Source organism: Capricornis sumatraensis, chromosome 2, assembly GCF_032405125.1.
Source record: "Capricornis sumatraensis isolate serow.1 chromosome 2, serow.2, whole genome shotgun sequence".
Lineage (NCBI taxonomy): Eukaryota > Metazoa > Chordata > Mammalia > Artiodactyla > Bovidae > Capricornis > Capricornis sumatraensis.
Window position 1 is genome coordinate 53,002,476 of NC_091070.1, and position 25,089 is coordinate 53,027,564.

A 25,089-nucleotide genomic window follows, 5' to 3' on the forward strand; every position below is an offset into this window, starting at 1 on the left:
AAAGTTTTAAGGAAGATCCCAAACCATCTTACTACTTACATAATGCATAGCTGCAGCTATTTGTTCTGGTGTTTCAGTGGATAGTATGGTATCTTTCGACAGCTGCAACTTTGCAGGCATTGAGGGAAATACTGTTTTCACATATTTTACACTTCCCTAAGTAAGAAAAAATGAATGTTTTATAGAAAAATCTTGATGTATTTTTTCCTGAAGTATCTTTCATTAAACTTAAAATTCTTCATTCTACTAAATGCAAACTATCAAATTTAGAGCCTTCTTAAGACAAGACTTTCACGTTTTTTACTTGACAATCACCATATGTATGTTTTTAAAAAAGGATCCAAGATAAGGATGCCATGGAATTTTCTGTCACTTCAAATTCTAACCTCTCATTTTATTCAGTACAACTCATAACCAGGTGTAAAAGAAGGTATCTTCTCCACACACATACTTCCAATATGATTGTGAGTAAAATCCTTTAAAGGGGCTTTTTGCTTGTATTCAGGAACATTAAAAAAGATAGAAACTAAGAAAATCAAGAAATAAAGCTAGTAGAAATAATTTTTAAAACATCAAATACTTGTAGCCATAAAATAAAAGGGGACACATATGTGTTGCATATTTTAAAAATTACATCTTGCTACTGCTCAAAATTTAAGCATAAATACTGAAATATATTTAAATTATGTTTCTATGTGAAATATAAATGATATTTCAGACAAAAATGTTTATTTTTATTTTCATATGACAAAACTTACCAATGCAAGAAGAGTTTTTTCTAACTTGAATCCCATCTCTATTCTGAATGGGAAGAATCCCATTAAGCTGGTGACTTCATGGAGCGTATAGAATTCTGGGTACTTTTTCACTTGTTCAATACAAGCTTTTAAAATTTGCTAAACATTAAAAATTAAGAGAATTCATTTTTACTGTACTTCTCTAACAATGCAACAAAGATAATTTAGTTACATATGACTATATAATTATTTATTTCAAGTATGAGCCTCATTCATTAACTGAACTTCTAATAACTCAGCCATACTGTATATTCTTCATTTGATTCAAACTCTTATTTTTCATAACAATTCTTTTTAGCTTAATTTCTTTAAAAAATGATGTTTAATAATCCTAAAAGTAGCAACTGTATTAGAATTCTCCAGGCCAGAATACTGGAGTGGGTAGCTTCTCCCTTCTCCAGGGGATCTTCCCACCCCAGAGATCGAACCCACATCTCTTGCACTGCAGGCAGATTCTTTACCAGCTGAGCCACAAGGGAAGCCAAAGAATACTGGAGTGGGTAGCCTATCCCTTCTTCAGTGGATCTTCCCAACCCAGGAATTGAACCGGGGTCTCCTGCATTGTAGGCGTATTCTTTAACAACTGAGCTATCAAGTAAGCCCTAGAATTTAAAGTTAGAGAAGACATATTTTCTATGCTATTTAAGAAACTGTCAAAGAAATAGAGACATGTGAAAATTTTAACATACTTTGTGGCAATAAAATCAGCTACATGAATGATTAGAAATAAGTTTAATACCCTAAAAAGATTTCCAAGCACAATGAATTAATGAAGTAGTTATCTTACAGGTTATTCTAATCGTCTGAAAACTAAATGAGAAAGGTTATAACTAATTTTTATTTTCTTCTCTCCAAAATGTTCTCAAAATATTAATGACTTACAAGGAAATGTAATGAGGAAGGAAAAGTCACTGTTTCACCCAAACAGAATATATGCCACTTGTGATGACACGTAAATAACTCAAAGAAGCACAGCAATTTTGGAGGGGGTAGGGGAGTAAATAATGTAAAACCATACACACTACATTATCTTCTAAGATACAATTGTCTCGGTATCTCTGGAATCTCCCATGGACACCAAAATCTGAGGATGCTCAAATGGCTCACATAAAATGGTATATAGTACCATCAGCCATCCATATCGACTGACACAGAATTGGCAGATATGGAGGACCAAATGGATGTTTTTTCTTCATCTCTCAATACTTTAATCTGAACCTTTTAGAATATAGTTTATATCACAAAAGCTTTTAGCAATAAGTACACTTTTGTATTTTATATCCCGTTTCCCTTCAGACATTTATAAAATGTGTCATTACAAATCAGTATCCTTACTCCAATACCTTTTCAAACCTAGTTTCGTATCTTCTCCTCTTCTTTAATCCTCTCTCCCTGCTATCTTTCACAATTTCCCCCTCAATTCTATGCTTTTTAATAATGACGCTGATATTTAACTCAGGATATTATTTGCAACTGGGCTTCACCAGTGGCTCAGATGGTAAAGGATATGCCTACAATGCAGGAGATCTGGGTTTGAGCCCTGGGTTGGGAAGATCTCCTGGAGAAGGGAATGGCTACCCACTCCAGTATTCCCACCTGGAGAATTCCAGGGACAGAGGAGCCGGACAGGCTCCAGTCCATGGGGTAGCAAGAGTTGGACGTGACTGAGCAATTAACACACACACACACACATTACTTGCAGTTAAGGCATATGTAGGATAACATGGAGAATCTGTTTGTTTTTAATAACCCTAGTCAAGGGACTTTCCTGGTGGTCCAGTGGCTGAGAATATGTGCTCCCAAAGCAGGGGGTCTGCGTTTAATCTCTGGTCAGGGAACTAGATCCTACATGCCGCAACTAAGACAGGTGCAGCCAAATAAATATTAACAACAAAAACCTAGTTAACTGCAAACTCAGATCTGCATAATATCTTTGCTCCTCATTTATAATATTAGTCAACTTTCACCTCTAACATTCCTGTCCTAAAGTAGTCATTACAAAAATTTGAACATGCAAAAGATATATAAGAACTATGTGACATACAGACTGTCCTGATTAGATACTTATCTGAACATCTTTCTTGGTAAAACTCTGTTGAGTGTCACAGTGCTCTTTAAGTAAGTTTACTCAGTAATCAGGGCAAGAGAAAAATTCAGTGTAAATCTATGACAGTTTTATACCTATTCTCAGGGGCTGGAATCAAGATTGCCGGGAGAAATATAAATAACCTCAGATATGCAGATGACACCATGATTATGGCAGAAAGTGAAGAAGAAGAACTAAAGAGCCTCTTGATGAAAGTGAAAGAGGAGACTGAAAAAGTTGGCTTAAAGCTCAACATTCAGAAAACGAAGATCATGGCATCCGGTCCCATCACTTCATGGGAAATAGATGGGGAAACAGTGGAAACAGTGGCTGACTTTATTTTTCTGGGCTCCAAAAATCACTGCAGATGGTGACTGCAGCCATGAAATTAAAAGGAAGGAAAGTTACCCTTTGGAAGGAAAGTTATGACCAACCTAGACAGCATATTAAAAAGCAAAGACATTACTTTGTCAACAAAGGAACCTCTAGTCAAGTCTATGGTTTTCCAGTGGTCGTCTATGGATGTGAGAGTTGGACTATAAAGAAAGCTGAGCGCAGAAGAATTGATGCTTTTGAACTGTGGTGTTGGAGAAGACTCTTGAGAATCACTTCAACTACAAGGAGATCCAACCAGTCCATCCTGAAGGAGATCAGTCCTGGGTATTCATTGGAAGGACTGATGCTGAAGCTGAAACTCCAATACTTTGGCCACCTGATGTGAAGAGCTGACTCATTTGAAAAGACCCTGATGCTGGAAAAGATTGACAGCAGGAGGAGAAGGGGATGACAGAGGATGAGATGGTTGGATGGCATCACCAACTCAATGGACATGGGTTTGGGTGGACTCCAGGAGTTGGTGATGGACAGAGGGCCTGGTGTGCTGAGGTTAATGGGGTCGCAAAGAGTCGGACAGGGCTGAGCAACTGAAGTGAACAGGTATATTATACAGTATTATCTACTTCTGCTTTATTAACTATGCCAAAGCCTTTGACTGTGTGGATCACAATAAACTGTGGAAAATTCTGAAAGAGATGGGAATACCAGACCACCTAACCTGCCTCTTGAGAAATCTGTATGCAGGTCAGGAAGCAACAGTTAGAACTAGACATGGAACAACAGACTGGTTCCAAATAGAAAAAGGAGTACGTCAAGGCTGTATACTGTCACCCTGCTTATTTAACTTCTATGCAGAGTACATCATGAGAAATGCTGGGCTGGGAGAAACACAAGCTGGAATCAAGACTGCCGGGATAAAGATCAATAACCTCAGATATGCAGATGACACCACCCTTATGGCAGAAAGTGAAGAGGAGCTAAAAAGCCTCTTGATGAAAGTGAAAGAGGAGAGTGAAAAAGTTGGCTTAAAGCTCAACATTCAGAAAACGAAGATCATGGCATCTGGTCCCATCACTTCATGGGAAATAGATGCGGAAACAGTGGAAACAGTGTCAGACTTTATTTTTTTGGGCTCCAAAATCACTGCAGATGGTGACTGCAGCCATGAAATTAAAGGACGCTTACTCCTTGGAAGAAAAGTTATGACCAACAGAGATAGTATATTCAAAAGCAGAGACATTACTTTGCCGACTAAGGTCCGTCTAGTCAAGGCTATGGTTTTTCCAGTGGTCATGTATGGATGTGAGAGTTGGACTGTGAAGAAGCCTGAGGGCCGAAGAACTGATGCTTTTGAACTGTGGTGTTGGAGAAGACTCTTGAGAGTCCCTTGGACTGCAAGGAGATCCAACCAGTCCATTCTGAAGGAGATCAGCCCGGGATTTCTCTGGAAGGAATGATGCTAAAGCTGAAGCTCCAGTACTTTGGCCACCTCATGCGAAGAGTTGACTCATTGGAAAAGACTCTGATGCTGGGAGGGATTGGGGGCAGGAGGAGAAGGGGACGACCGAGGATGAGATGGCTGGATGGCATCACAGACTCGATGGATGCGAGTCTGAGTGAACTCCAGGAGATGGTGATGGACAGGAAGGCTTGGCGTGCTGCGATTCATGGCGTCGCAGAATCGGACACGACTGAGCAACTGAACTGAACTGAACTGAAAGGTATTTCACAGCTGGTAGGTATAAAGTAACTAAAAGATCTTATTTAAACTATTTAACTTAACATTTTTAATTAATATGGATGCGACTGAGCGACTTCACTTTCACGCACTGGAGAAAGAAATGGCAAGCCACTCCAGTGTTCTTGCCTGGAGAATCCCAGGGACGGGGGAGCCTCATGGGCTGCCGTCTATGGGGTTGCACAGTCGGACACAACTGAAGCGACTTAGCAGCAGCAGCAGCAGTTACTTACATTGGAAAAACAACTAAGAGTGAACAAATGAGGTTAAGAGATTCAGGCTGATCCCCATCACCCACCCATGAATATTATTTAACATTCAAAGTATCTTGAAAATTAAAAACACCAAAAACACATACATGTACACGATTATGAAGAAAGACGAAAATGACTATGCATTTTCATCACATGTATGAAATACATTTTCATACATGTTTCAAGCTTAACATTTAACAGACACTACTTCTGGCAATATACTAAAGTAGTATCTTGAACAGCACTCTTATCCAAATAACTCAGATAGGTTACGTAGCAATGTTATCCAAGTAACATTGCTAGGTTACAACTAGCTACTTTCATGCATTGCTGGGCTTGGTAAAAGTGAGAAGAATCTCCAAGAACCATAACTAAATAAACTCCAAATACCTAGAATGAGGAAAAACAGGAGCAGTGAGCAGTAAGAAACACATGAAGTGGCTTGAGAGCAAATGTCTCAACTAGTTCTAAGATTATGTTGGGAGCTGAACATCAGAGTGCTACATTTACTGCTTGAGAAGCAGAGATCTTAATAGATATTTGTATACCCACATTCACAGCAACATTATTCAAAACAGAAGCAAATCAAGTGTCCATCAATGGGTGAACGGATAAGCAAAATGTCCATATACATACAATGGAATATTCAGCCTTAGAAAGGAAGTTCTGCCACACACTACAGCTGGATGAATATTGAGGACATTATGGTAAGTAAAGTAAGTCAATCACAAAAAGACAAATACTATATGATTCCACTTATATGGGGGTATTTACAGCAGACAAATTTAGAGACAGAAAGTAAATGGTGTGTGATACAATGAGAACTAGTTTGCGTTTGTTCCTTATTCCTGACATAGATCTCCTAAAGCTCTTGGAATCTCCTAAGTGATAAGAATGCCTTCTTTATGCTAATGAGATGACAAAAGGCCCATAGGCAGCTGGTCACAAGTAGCCAATGATATAATCAAGCATATCACTAAGTAATCTCCATAGAAGCCCCCTCAACAATCTCAAGAATGGAATCCAGAGATCTTCTGGGTTGAAGACACAGAGGTCTGGGAGGGTAGTGTGCTTGGAAAGGGCATGGAAGCTCCATGCCTCTTCCCTCACAACTTGCGCTATGCACCTTTCTCTTCCATTTGGCTGTTCCTCAGTTGTATTCTTTATATTAAACTGAAAATAGTGGGTAAAATACTTTCCTGTGTTCTCTAAGCCATTCTACCCAATTATGGAACTCAAGGCAGGGGTGAGTCATGGAAACTCTGGGCTCAGTGTCTCAAGAGTTGGAAAATAGATTGGTATGAGGGAAAAATCCCACATAAATGGTTTCAAAAGTGTTGTGAATAGAAACAGTTCAGAGACAGTGATAGTCTCAGTTTTATAGGATGAAAAGAGTTCTGGAGATTGGCCATACAAAAATATGAATGTAGTTGATACTATAGAACTGCATATTTAAAAAATGATTAAGCCAGTAAATTTAATGTTATATGTATTTTACCATAATTAAAATGAATTTTTTAAAAAGGTAAGGAAATTCTGACACAAGCTACAACATGGTTGAATTCTGAAGACATTATGCTAAGTAAAATAAACCAATCACCAAAGGACAAACACTGTAACGACTCCACTTATATAAGGAATCTAGTGAAGTTAAAATCATAGAAATAAAAAGTAGAATGGTGGTTGTAAGGGACTGGGTGGAGGGCAAATGATGAGTTATTTAATGAATATAGTTTCAGTTTGAGAAGACGGAATAGTCTGGGAATGAATAATGAAAATCTATTCACAACAGTGTTCAAGTATTTAATGCTACTGAACGATCCTTAAAAATGGTTAAAATGGTAAATTTTGTTATATATTTTACCACACCAAAAAAAGAGAAATATAATAAAGACTGAAACCTAGTAAGTTTGGGAATCCCAAAAAAAGACTTGAGAAAATGAAAAAGAAGCAATTAATTGAAAATGGCTGAGGGAGGAGGGAGGGGGGTTCAGGATGGGGAACACGTGTACACCCATGGTGGATTCATGTTGATGTATGGCAAAACCAATACAACATTGTAAAGTAAAAAAGAAGAAAAGAAAATGGCTGAGAATTTTAAAGAATTGATTATGAATTTAAATATACAGATTAAAGAGACACAATGAACCAAGTAGGATTTTCTTTTTATAAAGTACATTGTAATGACACTGTAATATATCAAAAATAAAGAGCAATCAGAAAGAAAAGACAGATTCCCTAAAAGAAACTGACAGTTAAACATTTTTCAATAATAATACATGAGCCAGAAACAGGAGAATTATATCATCAAACACTGAGAAATAAAACAAACTGTCAACTTAGAACCATGTATGGACTAAAGCTATCTTATTAAAATGAGAACAAAGTAAAAATATTTCCAGGTAAACAAAAAAGATCATTCACTACCAGGAGATTTTCACGAAAGCAACATCTAGAACATAAAGCATTTTAGGAATAATGAAGAAGATCTCAGAATGTATATTTGAAAAGTAAGAGATGGAAAGGCAAAAAAAAGGTCCTAATTTGTAGCTAAATGAAGATAAATATTGCCCATATAAAATAATAATGCAGGTTGGTTTAAGAAAGAGACAGGATTATCATATGACCCTACAATCACATTCCTGGGCATATATCCAGAGAAAATACACTGTTTCAAAGGGATAGGGGACAGCTAGGTAGTTTGGTGTGGTCATGTACACACTGATATATTTAAAATGGATAACCAACAGAACATGCACATGGAACTCTGCTCAATGTTAGGTGGCAGCCTGGATGAGAGAGGAGTTTGGGGGAGAATGGATACATGTACATGTATGGCCAAGTCCCTTCGCTGTTCACCTGAGACTATCACAACATTGTTAATCGGCTATAAACCAATACAAAATAAAAAGCTTTAAAAACTTTTATTTATTTGGATGCGCCGGGTCTTAGTTGTGGCATGGGGGATATAGCTGCCTTATTAGGGATTGAACCCAGGCCCCCTGAATTGGGAGCATGGAGTCTTAGCCAGTGGACCACCAGGTAAGTCCATTTTTCTCTTTAAAATATACTTTTTCTAGCTCCATAAACTGAAATGTTCTCAGAAACACTGATCAACCTAGGTGCAGTGAGCATCCCCAGTGCCCAGACTGCAGTCTTGAAATACCACTAGAAACTAAGGCTCTAGGAGATTCTTGATTCCAGGGCTCGGTTAGGTATTGTACAAAACAAGCTTCAAAGACTACTAGAATGACTCGAAGCCAGTATGAAGAACCCATCACTGTTCAAAGCTGGTATTATCTGAATTTCAAAAAGGATAATTGTAGTGGACTAAAACCCATCAAGTATACTTATCTTCATGATTCAATAATATTTTTAAAAAAAACAGTGATCACCATTGTAAAGTAAGAAGGGGCCAATTATGTTTTTGAAAACTGATAAAGAATCTAGCATTTTTTCTGCTACATGAAAAGGGAAGCCAAACAGTAGATGAGGAAAAATATCTTTATAAAATTATTCCAACTAATGAATAAAAATAAATGATGCAAACAGAATCTTATAATTTTGCAGACCAAGTGAATCAATGTATCCAAGCATTAAACATCAATAGCTCCTAACATCTCAAAATCAGACATGTGACACCTGATTAAAGAATACACCACCATCTATATGTTCAATCCCTTTGGCAAGACTATAATTCTGATCAAGTTTTGGATCCAGTTGACAATTTCTAAGAACTATAGAGCAAAGAGGAACATGTTGAGGATTATTATGAATATGTAATTATCAAAATCTAGACTGTAGGAGAGTCTATAGGTCAAATGATCCAGGTTCTTGATAAGATAGTTAAAGGGAAAAAAAAATATGGGTGGTAACTTGTAGATTAAAAGAAACTGTTTTATCAGGTAAAGGAAAAAATTTCCAATGTATACAGTAGTTTCCTTTATCCAGGGGGGATATACTCTAAGATCCGCAGTGGATGTCTGAAATCATGGGTAAAACCAAATATCATTTCCTGTCCGTATATATCTATGATAAATTTAAAAATTAGGCACAGTAAGAGACTAAAAACAATAAAAACAGAATTATAGTGATATTGTAATAAGTTATGGGCATGTGGCCTCTGCCTTCAAAATATATTACAAAATCAAGGTCTCATCAGTCTTAACTGCAGCTGTAACTTTGGCAGTTTGAGGTGGGGCAACAAAACACAAATTTCTTTTTCCTTCGTTATAATTTCATGGATAGAAGATTCGTTTCTGATGTAAATTTTAGCACCTGCAGCATATGATTTTTGTTCTCTCCTTACTAAGTTCAGAACTTTCACCTTTTTACTTAAAGGAAACGCTCTATGGCTTCTTTATGACATACCCAAATTGCCAGCGTCACTACACTGGCACTACTGGGCTATTATCAAGCAAAGTAAGGGTGACTTGAACACAAGCACTGTGTTACCTCAATGGTCATCTGATAATCGAGGTGGTTACTAAGAGACTCATGGGTGGGAGATGCTAGACAAAAGGACGATTCGCATTCCAGGTGGGCTGAAGCAGGATGCTGAGAGTTCATCATGCTACTCAAAATGATATGTGATGAATTATTTCTGCAATTTTCCATTCATGGATAACTGAAACTGAGGAAAGTGAAACTGCATTGAAGGAGGGACTACTATCAGTTCAGTTGCTCAGTCGTGTCCAACTCTTTGCGACTCCATGAATCGCAGCACGCCAGGCCTCCCTGTCCATCATCAACTCCCAGAGTTCACTCAGACTCATGTCCATCGAGTCAGTGATGCCATCCAGCCATCTCATCCTCTGTCATCCCCTTCTCCTCCTGCCCCCAATCCTTCCCAGCATCAGAGTCTTTTCCAAAGAGTCAACTCTTTGCATGAGGTGGCCAAAGTACTGGAGTTTCAGCTTTAGCATCATTCCTTCCAAAGAAATCCCGGGCTGATCTCCTTCAGAATGGACTGGTTGGATCTCCTTGCAGTCCAAGGGACTGTCAAGAGTCTTCTCCAACACCACAGTTCAAAAGCATCAATACTTCGGCGCTCAGCTATCTTCACATTCAAGCCATAAAACTTTTGTATTTAGAATATTCAAAAAACTCCCACAAATTAGTAACAAAAAGGGAAAATACTATAGAATAAAGGGAAAAACCTGAACAATCAATTCACAAGAAATGACCAAAAGACACATGAAAAGATATACAGTCTTTTGTACAGAGCACCCTATCCTCTAGCTTGATTAAAACTAACATGACTAAGTATCAATTTGTTGAAAATATGGAGTAAAAACTTCTCAAAATCTGATGGGTAGAATGTAAAGTGGCATAACCAGTTTGGAAAACAGTCTAACATCATCTACTGAAGTTGAAGATGTGCCTATTCTATACCCACAATTTCATTCCTAATCATATATCCAGTAGAAATGTGTGCACACGTGCACGAAGAGACATGTATGACAATTTTCACAGGGGCACTGCCTTGAATAGCTCAAATCTAGAAAGAGTCCCAATTTTTAAAAATTTATTTATTTTTTAATTGAAGGATAATTGCTTTACAGAATTTTGCTGTTTTCTGGAAAACCTCAACATGAATCAGCCATAGGTATGCATATATCCCCTGCCTTTTGAGCCTCCCTCCTATCTCCCTCCCCATCCCTCTGATACAGAGCCCCTGTTTGAGTTTCCTGAGCCATACAGCAAATTCCTATTGGCTATCTATTTTATATATGGTAATGTAAGTTTCCATGTTACTTACTCTTCCCACACATCTCACCCTCTCCTCCCCTCTCCCCAAGTCTGTAACTCTATTCTCTGTACAAACAGCCCAAATTTTGATCAACAGAATAAACTATTTATGTGCATTCGTAAGTATACAGAAATGAAAATAAATGAAATACAACTACACACATACATATACATAAACTCACTAACATACTATTGAGTAAAGCAAGAATTCTGTTCACATAGTACAAAAGAGGGTACTCTCCAGGTGGTCCACTGGTTAAGAAAACACCTTGCAATGCAGGGTCTGTGAGTTTGATCCCTAGTCAGAGAACTAAGATCCCACAGGCCATGGAGAAACCAAGCTTACACGCCACACCCTGGAGCCTATGTGCCACAACTAGAGAGTCTGTGCCCTGCCATGAAAGATCCCACATGACACAACAGAGATCCCACGTGCCACAACTAAGACTCAACGCAGCCAGATAAATAAATACATAAATATTTAAAAATAATAATAATTCACATAAAATTTAAAAACAGACAAAAGAAAGCCCGAACGACCAAAAAAAATTTTTTAAGGCGTGGAAATTATCACACCAGTCACTTGGCACAGTGATTATTTCTTCAACAAGGGAAAACATTATTTAGGAGGGATACACAGAGGGCTTCCAGGTTAATGGTAATATTTTATTTCTTGACTTGAAAGAGTCACAAAGGTGTTCAATATATAATTATTTGTTGGAAAGCTATATATATTTGTCCTAAACACTTTTCCATAGGTACATTTCATAGCATAAAATTAAAATTTGAAAACAATAAAAAATTAGTTAAGTATCAGTGAGTCTTTGGGGTGAGATACAAAACGTAACAAGACAATGTGCTGCCAAGTCAATCTGGATAAAAAGACTTAAAGCTGATTGCTAGCTCTCAAATAATGTACTTTGTTAATAAACATGTTTATTTTATAAAAGTGGTAAAAAACCCTTAAAATCTACATCTTAACCATTTTTAAGCGTAGAGTTCAATACTATTAAGTGTATCAAATTGATTTGTACAGAGACTAGTTTTAAAGGCTTAAAAATAATTCAGAATGGGGTTGATATTTCTAGATGGATACTACAACTCTAAATTTTTACTATGTCCACAAATGATGGGAGGTTGCAAGGCAGAGTGATTTACATGCTTTTTTTTTTTTGCTAATATATCTGAATAATTTAAATATAATAATAAAATTATCTGATGAAATTTATCATCTGGTGGCTGTTTACCATGAGGATAGTGAACACAAATTTATGACTCAGTTCTAAAGGAATTCAGATTTTTAAGGACTAAGATAACTCCTTAAACCCCATTCTCTCATAAGGCAAATCAGTTCATCACATCAAATCATCTATATGAGTAAAATACAACTCAAATACAGTAGTTATATCATTAAAAGAAAATATATGAATATGCTGTAGTGTCTGATTTTGAGATATTATTATTTCTAGTATTTCCATCACTTAAATACATGATGAATAAAAGACCTATATACAATTTGGTCTCTAATTTGACAACATTAATATATACTTTTGGAAAATCATCACACATTTTAAAATGCTGCTTGCCTATCACTTGGCAGTTTAAATAAATGTGATTTTTCTTTACCTCTGTGAAGAGATGAGCATTGTCAGAAAGCATATTATAATCCTGGGCACATTTCTTTGCAGAATTCTGCAAAAATTTTAGGAATTCTGTAACTTCTTCATTCACATGTTTTTTCATTTCCTGATTTTGAAAAAAAAAAAAAATAGACACATCTTGGAATAAGACGCCTGGTTAAAAACAATCACTTCTCAATCACTGCATTAATAATTTGAACTTAAATTATCATATCCAGAGCAGAAATCACAAAACAGTTAACTGTGCAAAAAGAGAAAAGCTGATGACTAACACTACGATCAGAAATCAATATATTAATTTAATAAAACGTTCTGAATTAACATAAAAAGGAACAAACACTCAAATGATAAAATAAGCACATATATGAATAGGCAAGTTACAAAACAAGAATTAGAAATGGCTTATAAACACAAGCAAAGTGTTTATTTTCATTAGTAACCATTATGCTATAAAGCAAGAGATTGCTATTTTTCCCCCATATGTTCAGTATTAGTGAAGATATTCTGGAAAAACCTTTGTACAATAGTGGTACATACAAATTGGTTTAAAATTATTGCAGAACAATTTGCTTATGTATAACTGCAGCTCAAAGCCTTAAGAACATGTATAGTTTTTCATCTGGTAATTATATTTCTAAGAATTTATCTCAAGGAAATGATCACAGATATGAACAATGAGTTTGCAACAGTGATGTTCAACACAGCAACACATAACTGAGAATTTGGAAACTACTTAAGTAATAATTACACAAAAATTTTAAAGTGATTCAAGGTAAAGTTCTACTACTAGCACTTAACGTGAACTAGGGTGAAATATACTCGGAACTAGAACAAAATGCCTTAACTATAATAGAATAAAGAACAGAATTAAAGAATTAATATTCTGTCAATTAAATTCCTTTTATTTTAAATTTTTATTAATAATATTTATTGTACCTAAAAAGGAAAGCAAATTTAAAATACTTCCTAGCTTTTAAATATTTTTTATGGAAGTTGAAGAACAGAATACATACCAAGTACTGCAAGTAGTCATTTTTATTTATCCCAACAGTTTTGGAATTTGCAGGGACTTTTGCATATTTAACCAATAAATCCACATAATTTCTCTGTTCTCTCTGTGAGAAACGAGAGAAACGAGGATAAGGAACTCTTGGTTTTGGAAGAAGAACCATTCCAACTGTGGTTTTAACTTTTTCCTTTGCTTGAGCTGCTGAATTAACTGTCGGCTCATTTTCTACAGAACCTGCTGAGGCATTCAAACTTTCTCCTATACGTCTGGAAAAAAAAAATACAGATAACAAATATGTGCTTTTCACAAGAAGATTACTATGATGAAACTTCATGATTGTCAATCACCATGGAGAATATAGAGTGATTAACAGACTAAATTCTGAATTATTCTCTAACTCTGCCACCTGCATTTTGATATTTAGTCATTTAGTATGAATTAAGTATTCTGTAGGATAGGATCATATCACAAGTCTACCTTCAATTATCTGATGGAGAGGAAGAGGCATATCCTTAAACAAGTTATTCAGTTTGGAAGTTTCTCCCCTTTATTGAAGAGGGGTTAATCACTCCTGCCAATTATATATGCAGGTATTTTGGATTTACATTTTATTACAATGTAAGTTGCTTTTTAGTACTTAAATTCTTCAATAAGATTTATCAGTTAACGTAGTGAACAAAAGCCACAAGGAACAGGATAGGATGAGGTCACAATCTTGCAATTCACAAATTCATTGAGATTCTAAATTTTCTGGTTTCCTCTGCATTTATTATCTCAAGAATTAAAAAGAAAGTCTGAACACTGTGTGGATATATTCTATGGAAGCAATAGTTGTTTGAAAAAAGTTGTACCATCCTCTATCACTCATGCACATGGCTGAGTCGATTAAAACGTCTTGTATAAATACAGGAAATCTTGGCATATCTATAGTGAAATGCACTAAAGAAAAAATAGTGAGTAGCTAGAGAACCTGTTACCATATTTATTTCCAAAACGCTACCCCCAATTAAAAAAAAAAATCACCTTATTAACCCAGTTAAGGTACATGAACACAAATTTCTTACCTGGTATATATTCTGTCTCTGTTACAGCTATTCAGTGTTATAATCTACATTTTTCATAGGAGTCTTAAATTATACACACAAAACTACATTTTCTTAGCCTCTACAACTTTAATTTCCACCACAGTAATTGTACCCTATGATTTGGTTCCAAATTAAACAACAATAACCAAAAGGAAGGGAAAGTAATGAAGCTGATTCATTCTTCATTCCTCCATTCATTAGTATTTGAGTGACTACCACGTGCCAGCCCTATGCTGGGTAGTAGACATACAACCAACACTAAGCACGATAAGTCTCTACTCTCTAGTATTTTATAATCAAGTGGATCAGGCAAACGAATGGGGAAGAAACAGAAGTAAATATGTATATCAGTACAATATGACTATGGAGACCTCGGGTTTCCAAACTGAACATATTGACTAGGTGACTGGGGAGAATCCTAAGGATATGGAAACCAGGGATTAAGAGGAAGAAAGGGGAGGGGAAAGAAATATCCAGAGCAATGATTCTCAATCTAACAGTATTAACCCTCAGAGGCTTCTGGAATCCTGTGCATATATCTGGGTTGTCCCAAAATAGAAGAATAGGAGGCATTTAGAGGTCAGGAATGCTAGATTTTTATGTGTGGTAGTGTCCTGCACAACATTCAGAGGCCATTTCAAACTTTCCCTTCTCATATACAAATAACTGTGGTCTGTTATTATTACTGTATTATTATTTATCCAGCAATAAATTTTACTCTTTTATTTTTATGATTTTTGGGGGATACAGTTTATCTTAAATCCAATTTTATTCACGTTAGCTGGTACATCTGACTGCATTAAATCTTCTAGTGCAGTAGCATCTACTATAGTACATGATAAAAATGATTTTCCTTTTATTTCACATTTATATAAAGCATTATTTTAAAGTATTATGTCTGTGGCTACTAATATCTATGAATTCCAATTCATAGCAAAGAGGTGTCTTATTTCTTATTAACATTTGTCATGCAAAGTAGGAGAATTCCAGCCTCGTAAGTCTGAGAATTACCAATATCAGTGTCTGGATGAAGGGTGAGACAAACCCCATCTAAAACTACCACTCACGTGTTTTAGATCACCCTTAAAATACTAGAATAAATATGGTAAAAATTTCAAAATTCTTTAAAAAAAAAAAAGACTTAAGAGTCCCCCCAATAAGCAAAATATTCAAGACTACTCTTTTAGAACTAAACTCTGTATAGAAAACTAATCAAGAGAGCAGGTTAGTGAACAGAAAAAGAATATTGCAAATTAAAATAAGGATGCTTAGACTGACTCTGAAAATAATAGAGGTGAAGACATACTGAGCTACTAAAGTTTCTCCAATAACTGTATAAAAAATAAGCATATTTTAGGCTAACAAAATGAATATTAACTGCTGATCTTGGGAAAAATGTATTACAGCAAATTGATTTCTCACTAGAAAATGTCTTGAGAGCTATTCAAACCTAACAGTATTGTGTCCGCAACTCTTAACAATACTGCTTCACAGCTGTCTCTCTGAATATGAGAACATGTCTGTCCTTGTGGCACAAACTGGCAAATTTAATTAAGCTGCTGCAGCAACAAGATGCTGACTCAGATATGCCAGCGTAGGAATGTCAAGAAATTCTAGCAGTTTAAATTGGCTACATTCAGCAAAGAATGAAATGGCAGTGCATCAAGATCATTTCTGTGTGCAATGCTGTCAAAATCTTCATCAGGGTGCAAGCCAAAAGCATCCGACAGGATTTCTCTATCCACATTTACAGCATTATATTTAACTTAAGTTGATAGTTTGAAGTTTTCTTCCTTCATTTTGTCAACTACCCATTCTCCTTTTTTACCTTAAGTTTCTGTGGAAAAAAGGCAGAATTCAAAACTTTTTGCTTCCCATGCTTTAAAGTCTCCTGGATTGGGTAGCTTCTTTAAGTAGCATTTGGAAATGGTACCTGTAGCTCCCATCTCAAGTCTACCTGTACCGACTGAATTTGATTTACTTATGTACACTAAACATGTTAAATTTTTTTCTTTTTTTGTATTTGAAGCTACTTTCCCTTTTGCTGCCTTAAAACTCAGTTACAAATATCTATAACCAGAAACTAATTTTTTAAAAGGCAAATTTTTACCTTTTATTGGAGGGAGAAGGGTTGAATAAAAACCTCATGTTGTTGAAAGTAGCATAAACAGAGGTATCACTATTTTCCCAAGTATGTTATTTACAGAACATAAAAAATTGCAAAATTAGGGCTAATAAATTTATATTCTTTCTAGTTTTTTCCATCAAGAAAACTGGTAATTAAATATAGTCTGAAAATTCATTCTTACTATAAGAAAAAGATTTTAGGAGTTAAGTGTACTCAGCTTCCAGTAATACGTCCTCTCCTTTACATATTTCAGACTATAACCCACACTTGGGATATGCTAAATAGAACCAGACTGACAAAGAATCATAAAATATTTAAGAAGAAGAAGCAGAATGAATAAGACTAATACTGGAAATTTTTAGTCTGGAAAGATGAGCCTGAGATAAAAGTTAATAAAACTGAGTTCTGTTTTTTTTTAAGAGTAAAGATACATGTGCACTAAATCTCAGGACATGAGTATTGGTAGGCATTCTTTGATTCAAATAAACAAAGGCAGTTGTTTACCTGGTAATAAGTTTTAGAAGTTAGTTATCTCCAAGAAATGGTACAAGTTCGATAACAGAAATAGCTTCTGAAAAATATTCATAGGTGCACACCGATAAGGAATTTACGGTCTTAACCTTTTGTAGTTGATACTTGCAAAGACAATAATTATGAACTTTGGCAAGAAATGTTGCTCCTGAAACTGCCTCTTCATTTCTGAAAGTGTCTTATTAATACAATTTCTGCTTGCCTTTATTTGAACTTATTTATTTATCTGATGGAATATAAAAAGGACTTGTTTTATGTTTTTAATGGCAATCTGGCAATATCTATAAAAATTAGAATCACACATGCATCTTCCTCTCATAGGAACTTATCCTTATATCAGCACGTATATAAAAAGGATGCTCACTGTTTTGTGACAGTAAAGGAATGAAAACAGTCTAAATGAGTATCAGGGGTAGCAATGAATTGATTCCACTAAGATATATCACAGTCACCAGAAAACTAGGAGGAAAATTGGAGAGTGAGATATTGCCATAGAAAACAGCTCATTATCTTTAGAGGAGTAGTTTTAACAATGAGGGTAGGAGACAGATCATAGTGAGATGTTCAGTGAAGGTAAGTGCAATGGGATGTGCAGTAAAGGGAAGGTGTTTCCCCTGCCCCACCCCCCCAATTCTGTTTCTCAAATAGATGCTCCAAATCTGTCTTTTGGCTGAAGCATTTAATCCATTTAAAGTAATTTTTGGTAATGCTATCTTGTTAACTGTTTTCTGTAGGTCTTATAGCTTTTTTGTCCCTCATGTCCTCCCAGCAAGCATATACAAGTACAAAGAAGTCTAAGTACAAATGAGAGAAGAGTAACAAACTAACTAGGAGGGATTGTGAAATTTAGGGATTGAGACATGACAAACTTGAGCATGCTTAAATACTGATCAAGAGAGAACAAAGAGGGAACAAAGACCTGATGGTCTAGTGGTTAGGACTAAGCTTCCACTGTAGGGGGCATTGAATTGATCCCTGGTTGAAGAACTAAGATCCTGCAAGTTTGCACCACTTAACCAAAGTGCCTCCCACCCAAAAACAAAAGAGAGAAGTGGGAGTAACAGAGGATGCTAATTGACAGGATACTGAAAAAGTGGAAAAGATGGGGTCCCATTCCATGCAGAGAGTGGAAATATGTTTCCTCCATTCCAAAAGGAGTGGAGAAAGATGAAAGTAAACGTTGAGCTCTCCTAGGGGAGCTCCAATTCTTCATCTGGCATATTATCATTTCTTTCTAGTAAACTTCATGGCTCAGTTTTAAGATTCACCCACAATAGAGTAGAAGCAGCCAATCACAAAGGAAAGAAGAGCTGTTATAGGCAGGTAAGCAGTGAGAAGGGGAAATTATTATTGTCACAATACACATTTTCATACCAGAAATTTGGTGGTATGAAATCTATGGCAATTAGGTGGTATCTATTAAAATATAAAGTGTTTATAGTATCCACCCAAATAATTCAATTTCTATAAATTTATCTTATAGAAATAATTACAAGAAATTTATAAATGTTACTGTTGAAAACTGCACAAACATTGTACAATGTAAAACTAACTAAAAGAATTAAAAGTATCTCTGTAAAGTAATATGCAGCCATAAGAAGACTGAAATAATGTAGGGGCACAAAATACCTAAAGTATTATGTTAAATGAAAAAACCAAATTGCAAAAGTTTTACAGTGTTTATAGTATTTATAGTGTGATTTCCACCCCCATCCGCCCCTCTTTTTTGGGCCACATACCGCATGGCTTGTTCCCTGACAAGGGATTGAACCCAGGCCCTCAGCAGTGAAAGCATGGAGTCCTAATCCCTGGATATCCAGGGAATTACCCACATTTTAATATGCATCTGTTTAATATGCATGTGTAGAGAAAGGTCTTAAAAGATGTTACATATGTACACCAAAGAGTGGTCTTTTGAGGATACTAAGTTCTTCTATTTTCTAATTTTTACATTCCTATAATTCAAATGTTTCATAGTGGATATAGACAGGTAGATATAAAACTTCAAGTATCAGAAAAATATCAAATATGGATATAAATAACCAAATAAATAAGTATATTACCTGCTAGATAAAATACATAGTTCTTTTAAACTTGGAGCCATGGACTGATCTTTATAATTTTCTCGAGAAAAAAACGTCTTAAGACCATTTTTTGGTGAAACATCCCTGAAAAACAAAGTAATTTACTTGGATTTGACAACTGAAATATCAGGCTAGATTCACGAGCAATTACAACTGCAATTTAAAACTACATGTCCCCAACCTCTCCTTTCCCAGAAAATCACCTCTTAATATTTTAACTTGATGCAGCCATGAAATTAAAAGACGCTTACTCCTTGGAAGAAAAGTTATGACCAACCTAGATAGTATATTGAAAAGCAGAGATATTACTTTGCCGACTAAGGTCCGTCTAGTCAAGGCTATGGTTTTTCCTGTGGTCATGTATGGATGTGAGAGTTGGACTGTAAAGAAAGCTAAGCGCCGAAGAATTGATGCTTTAGAACTGTGGTGTTGGAAAAGACTCTTGACAGTCCCTTGGACTGCAAGGAGATCCAACCAGTCCATTCTGAAGGAGATCAGCCCTGGGATTTCTTTGGAAGTAATGTTGAAGCTGAAACTCTAGTACTTTGGCCACCTCATGCAAAGAGTTGACTCACTGGAAAAGACTCTGATGCTGGGAGGGATTGGGGGCAGGAGGAGAAGGGGACGACAGAGGATGAGATGGCTGGAAGGCATCACTGACTTGATGGACGTCAGTCTGAGTGAACTCTGGGAGTTGATGATGGACAGGGAGGCCTGGCGTGCTGCGATTCATGGGGTTGCAAAGAGCTGGACATGACTGAGCAACTGAACTGAACCAGATGTCTGAGTTTAGATGTTTTATTTCTTGTATAGTTTTTAAGCTAGGCCCATTCTGAAATTCTCCAATTTCAATAATCAGCCTTGTTTTTTACTTTAGTACTCATCTTAGGCTCTGTGGCATAACACTAAGCTGTTTGATTGCACAAAGAAAATGTTTCTCAACTTATTTTTGCCTCATTCACTATTGTGCTCGGCCAAAGAACACTACAAAGACTGATTATCCAACTATATCTGTTTACTTGGCAAATGTGATCAATAGTGTGCCTCTACTAAAACCACCTGTAAGGTCATATATGATTTTCCATATTGTAATTAATTTATAGACTAACATACTGTTGTCAAGGCTTTCCATCTAGTAAGCATCAAATAAATGCTGGTTGAAGGAAACAATTTAAAAATTAAATACACTGAGACCCATTAATCTAGGGAGGCCAAAAATTAGTAGGATTCTATAGAAAAGGACAGTTCTAAGGTCTATAATGCAATGCAAAGGCAATGCAAAGGCCCTGAACCACATTTGGTTTCACAATGTCACAGTATAAAAGAGCATCTGTGTTGCATTTGAACATATTCTTTATAGCAAGAAACATAAACGAGCATATCTCTAGGAACTTACAACAGAAAAATCTGATCAAATAGCATCTGCAGCTGGCCATTCCTAAAATGGGAAATCTAGCATATTTGCACCATATTCATTTTTATTTCTAAAGGTGTTTATCTAAAAAACAATGATTAATGTACAAACAATAAAATTTTAAAATCTTATTTGCTATACACCAGGGTAGTCTCTTATTACTTGCTATGGTCCTGTATCTGTGACATCTCAATAAATTCTAAAATTTTTGCATAACATACAAAAACAAAGTCACAGGCCCCAGGGATTGTGAGCTCCTTGGAGGAAGGGAGCACTGTTTGCAATAAGCAAGTACTTATTAAGCACATACTGATTTTATTTGATAAATTTGACGTTACATTTTGTAAATTGAAGGTATATAGCATGTTACTTAGATGACATTTCTATACTGTAATATGATTGCCAGTGAAGCAATATGAATTATATTACATTATTATACACAATATCATCATCTACATTATACTAGCAAACTCCTTCACTAGTATAGATGCTCAGTTAATGTGTGTTAAATTGACCTAAAGTAGCACATACATTAGATTTCTATTGCCAATATATTACTTAATAGAGTCTTTTATTTGGGATGGTCTCATACATTTCTAAAATAGTCTATGCATTTACATTATCACTTGATACAGTACTCTTGCCTGGAAAATCCCACAGACGGAGGAGCCTGGAAGGCTGCAGTCCATGGGGTCACTGAGGGTTGGGCACGACTGAGCGACTTCACTTTCACTTTTCACTTTCCTGCATTGGAGAAGGAGATGGCAACCCACTCCACTGTTCTTGCCTGGAGAATTCCAGGGATGGGGGAGCCTGGTGGGCTGCCCTCTATGGGGTCGCACAGAGTCGGACACAACTGAAGTGACTTAGCAGCAGCAGCAGCAGCAGCATAGATTCCAATATTAAAAAAAAAGCTTATCAATTCTTAAAGAAGGTCTATTACTTGTACAGATATGGACTAGGTTCTTGAATACAAGAATATTCCAGTATCTCTCCTTCACTAAGACCAACAATAAATACACAATGGACTTATACATACAGACACAATCTAAATGCTGAATTGTCATCACTTTAAGAGAGGAAGTACAGTCAAAGATAACTCAAAACTGCTCAGTAGGTGTAGATGAGAATCATAAACTCTTAAGCCACTAAATTTGTCCTCTTGTTTCCTCCAGATCTCTTCAGGCCAGATACCCTCCTTTCCTAATCTAGTCACCAGACCCACTTCAATCTCGTTCCATAGGTGCCTAGTCAGTCCCTCAGTTGTGTCTGACTCTTTAAGACCCCCATGGACTGCAGCCTGCCAATCTCCTCTGTCCCTGGAATTTTCCAGGTAAGAATACTGGAGCAAGTTGCTATTTCCTTCTCCAGGGAATCTTCCTGACCCAGGGACTGCACCTGTGTCTCCTGAATTGGTAGCTGAATTCTTTACAGCGGAGCCACCTGGAAAGCCCCTCAATCCACTTTAGGGGATTACAAACAGATGTAACTCACCAGTTCAACCTTGGTTCACCCATGGCCATCATGGAATTCATATTCCTAGATTTCTCCTTCACTCTAGTTCACAATTCTGCTGCCTGGCAGTGCAGGCTCTTAAAGCAAGAAGATTTCTCCAGAATTTGCACTCAACTGAGGAAAAACCAAAGATCAAGAACAAAATTAGGTGATTGGCGGGCCAGACACTGTTAACTCAGATGAGGCAAGAACCTGTTCCTAACACCTACTCTCATCCGACACAGACACTTAAAAAAAAGAAAAAGAGCAGACAGATGAATATTTCCAAGGTCTTTGAGGAAGAACCGCGAAGCTGACACAGGATCAGTCCTTCTCCATTTAACTTATTCCAGGAACTTCGCGAAAATAAAGACGGAAACAGATTGGCGTTTTCATTGCTCACAGACTAAATCCCATTCGGGCACGGGATGTATGTCTTGACTCAGCCCCCTGCCCCGACTCCCTTACTGCCAAAATAAATCATGCTTCCACCTTTCCAAAGATAATTATGGGGCAAATTCTGGCGAGCGACGAAGGGCAGACGCTCTGGATATCAAGAATCTTTCAAACAGAACCTCACTTTTGCGAAAACTGAGGTCTAGATAACTTAAGTGGCATTTAACGGGATCAAGAGGAATCACTAGCACTACAAATCTGGTCTGAACATCAACACTCCAAGTTCAGCGCATCTCCTGACACCCTGTGCGTACAGATACGAGTTTGTGAGCAACGCAGTCAAATACTAGAGTCTCTCTCTCAGTAACGGACGGGCCTCACCTGTTCCTACTGAACCCACCTTCCACACTTTTGCCCGGAGAGGGGCTGGGGCGAGAGAGCCGAGGAAGACAGAAGGCAAGCTGAGGGAAAGGGAACCAAAGGAGAAACAAGGTTCCAGGGAGGTAAGAAATCGGCCAGCAAAGCCGGAGAACAGGTCTGCGTTAGCATTAGCTGTGCAGGCTCCCGGACGGCCGATGGGCCGCCATGTTCCCGCCTCCCGACTCTCACGAGCGCGCCCTCCCCACCGCGTCTCCGTCACGAAGCTGCCTTGCCGCCCACCTCGTGGTCCGCGGCGGCTCTGGCCCACACCGCGACCCCCACGAAACAAAAACACACGCCCCACCCGTCTCCTTTCTCTCTCGCTCGCGCACCCTAGGAAAGCCGTATTTAAAGGACGCGGCGCCGCCGCCTCGACCCTGCGTGATGACGTCACCAGTGACGCAGTGGGCGGGGCCCTCTCCAGGTCCCCAGACTGCTGGTAGTCTGCCTTGGAAGCTGAGACAGGATTTGCTGGACACTCGCTTAAGGGGCTGCTGCTACTAAGTCGTCTCAGTCGTGTCCGACTCTGTGCGACCCCATAGACGGCAGCCCACCAGGCTCCTCTGTCCCTGGAATTCTCCAGGCAAGAATACTGGAGTGGGTTGCCATTTCCTTCTCCGGGCTGCATATTGTCCCTAGAAAGTCCTCCACCTTGAGGGTATGGTAAATTGGAAGGAGGACAGATGACAAGTACAGTACTGGGAATACCCAGACTTTATTGTGATTTTACTCAAGTGTCTTAACTGACTCATCAATAAAATAGAGCTATTGTGAGCTCGTGTGTGTGAGCGTGGAGCGCCTATTCAGTAGTTTTTTGACAGGATTAAATGCATTTTCCTATACTTCGAAAAGCCCTACAACCGTTAAGCTGTCTGCTTCTCTTGACTAGCAGCAACCTTTTACCAAGAAGGTTTGCTTGCTTACATCTCCCTTCCAGAATATCACATGTGTACTGACCTGTCCCCTTACCTCTTTGGTTCCTTGGAGCTAAGAGGCAGTCTCCTGGATTATACTCTTCAGTAAGTCCCTAAATAAAATTGAAGCTCACAGCTCTCATGTTGTGTTTATTTCAGTGGCGTTTGTGCACGTGCGTGCGCACACACACACACACGCACATTATAGATACTATGGGAACCCAGTGAGGAGGGAACTCATTCTGACTGAGACAATTTAGAGACTACTTCAGAGAAGGTTCATTTAGCTGGGTGTTGAAGGACTACTAGGAGTTCACTGGATAAAGGGGCTGTGGTTTGGTGGGAAGGGCACAGAAGTATGAAACAGTGGTGCATGTTGTGGGGAGAACAGCTACTGGATCACTGTGTTGGGGAAGTGAAGGCAATTAGACCGGGAAAAGGGAGGGGCCTAAGAGGGTCTTTATGCCATGCTAAAGAATTTAGAATTTTGGACTTATTCTTTGAGTTACAGCGAAAACACAGTGTGTGTGTGTGTGTGTGTGTAAAACAGGTTTTAACTGAGGTGTAGTCCATGTTCCATAAAATTTACTTCAGTTATTCACTGATTTTTAGTTAAGTGCACAGCTATGCAACTATCAACACTACGAAGTTTTAGAACATCTCCATTGCCCTGAGAAATCTTATGTGCTCCTTTTCAGTTAATCTCCCTTCCCACCTTTATCTCTGGCCAAACACTAAGCAGCTTCATAATTCTACAGACTTGCCTTTGGATGCTTCAGATAAATACAGCATATAGAATTATACAGCATATAGTCTTTTGCATCTGGATTCTTTTCTCCTAGTAGATCATCCATTTTTGAGGGTCATCTATGTTGTACCAAGTATTAGTAATTGTTTTGTTGCTAAATGGTAGCACATTTATATATATATACCCATCTTGTTTATCCTGTCGACATGATGAATGTTAGATGGTTCCCACTTTCTGGCTATTATGAGTTATCTTGGTATGAAC

The 25,089-nt window shown here is 37.4% G+C and overlaps 1 protein-coding gene across 1 annotated transcript in view; it reads right to left on the reverse strand.

Annotated features, from left to right (window-relative positions):
• Window positions 1-23,466, reverse strand: part of ICE2 (interactor of little elongation complex ELL subunit 2) — a 65,447-nt gene extending 41,981 nt beyond the window's left edge. Inside the window, exons 1-7 of the mRNA XM_068965397.1 lie at window positions 23,404-23,466; window positions 22,348-22,482; window positions 19,419-19,523; window positions 13,616-13,877; window positions 12,589-12,708; window positions 759-896; window positions 40-156 (exon numbers count right to left, since the gene is read on the reverse strand). Coding sequence (XP_068821498.1) covers window positions 40-156; window positions 759-896; window positions 12,589-12,708; window positions 13,616-13,877; window positions 19,419-19,523; window positions 22,348-22,388 — 783 coding nt within the window. The 5' untranslated portion in view covers window positions 22,389-22,482; window positions 23,404-23,466. The remainder of the gene's footprint in view (window positions 1-39; window positions 157-758; window positions 897-12,588; window positions 12,709-13,615; window positions 13,878-19,418; window positions 19,524-22,347; window positions 22,483-23,403) is intronic.
• Window positions 23,467-25,089: the final 1,623 nt, after the last annotated feature.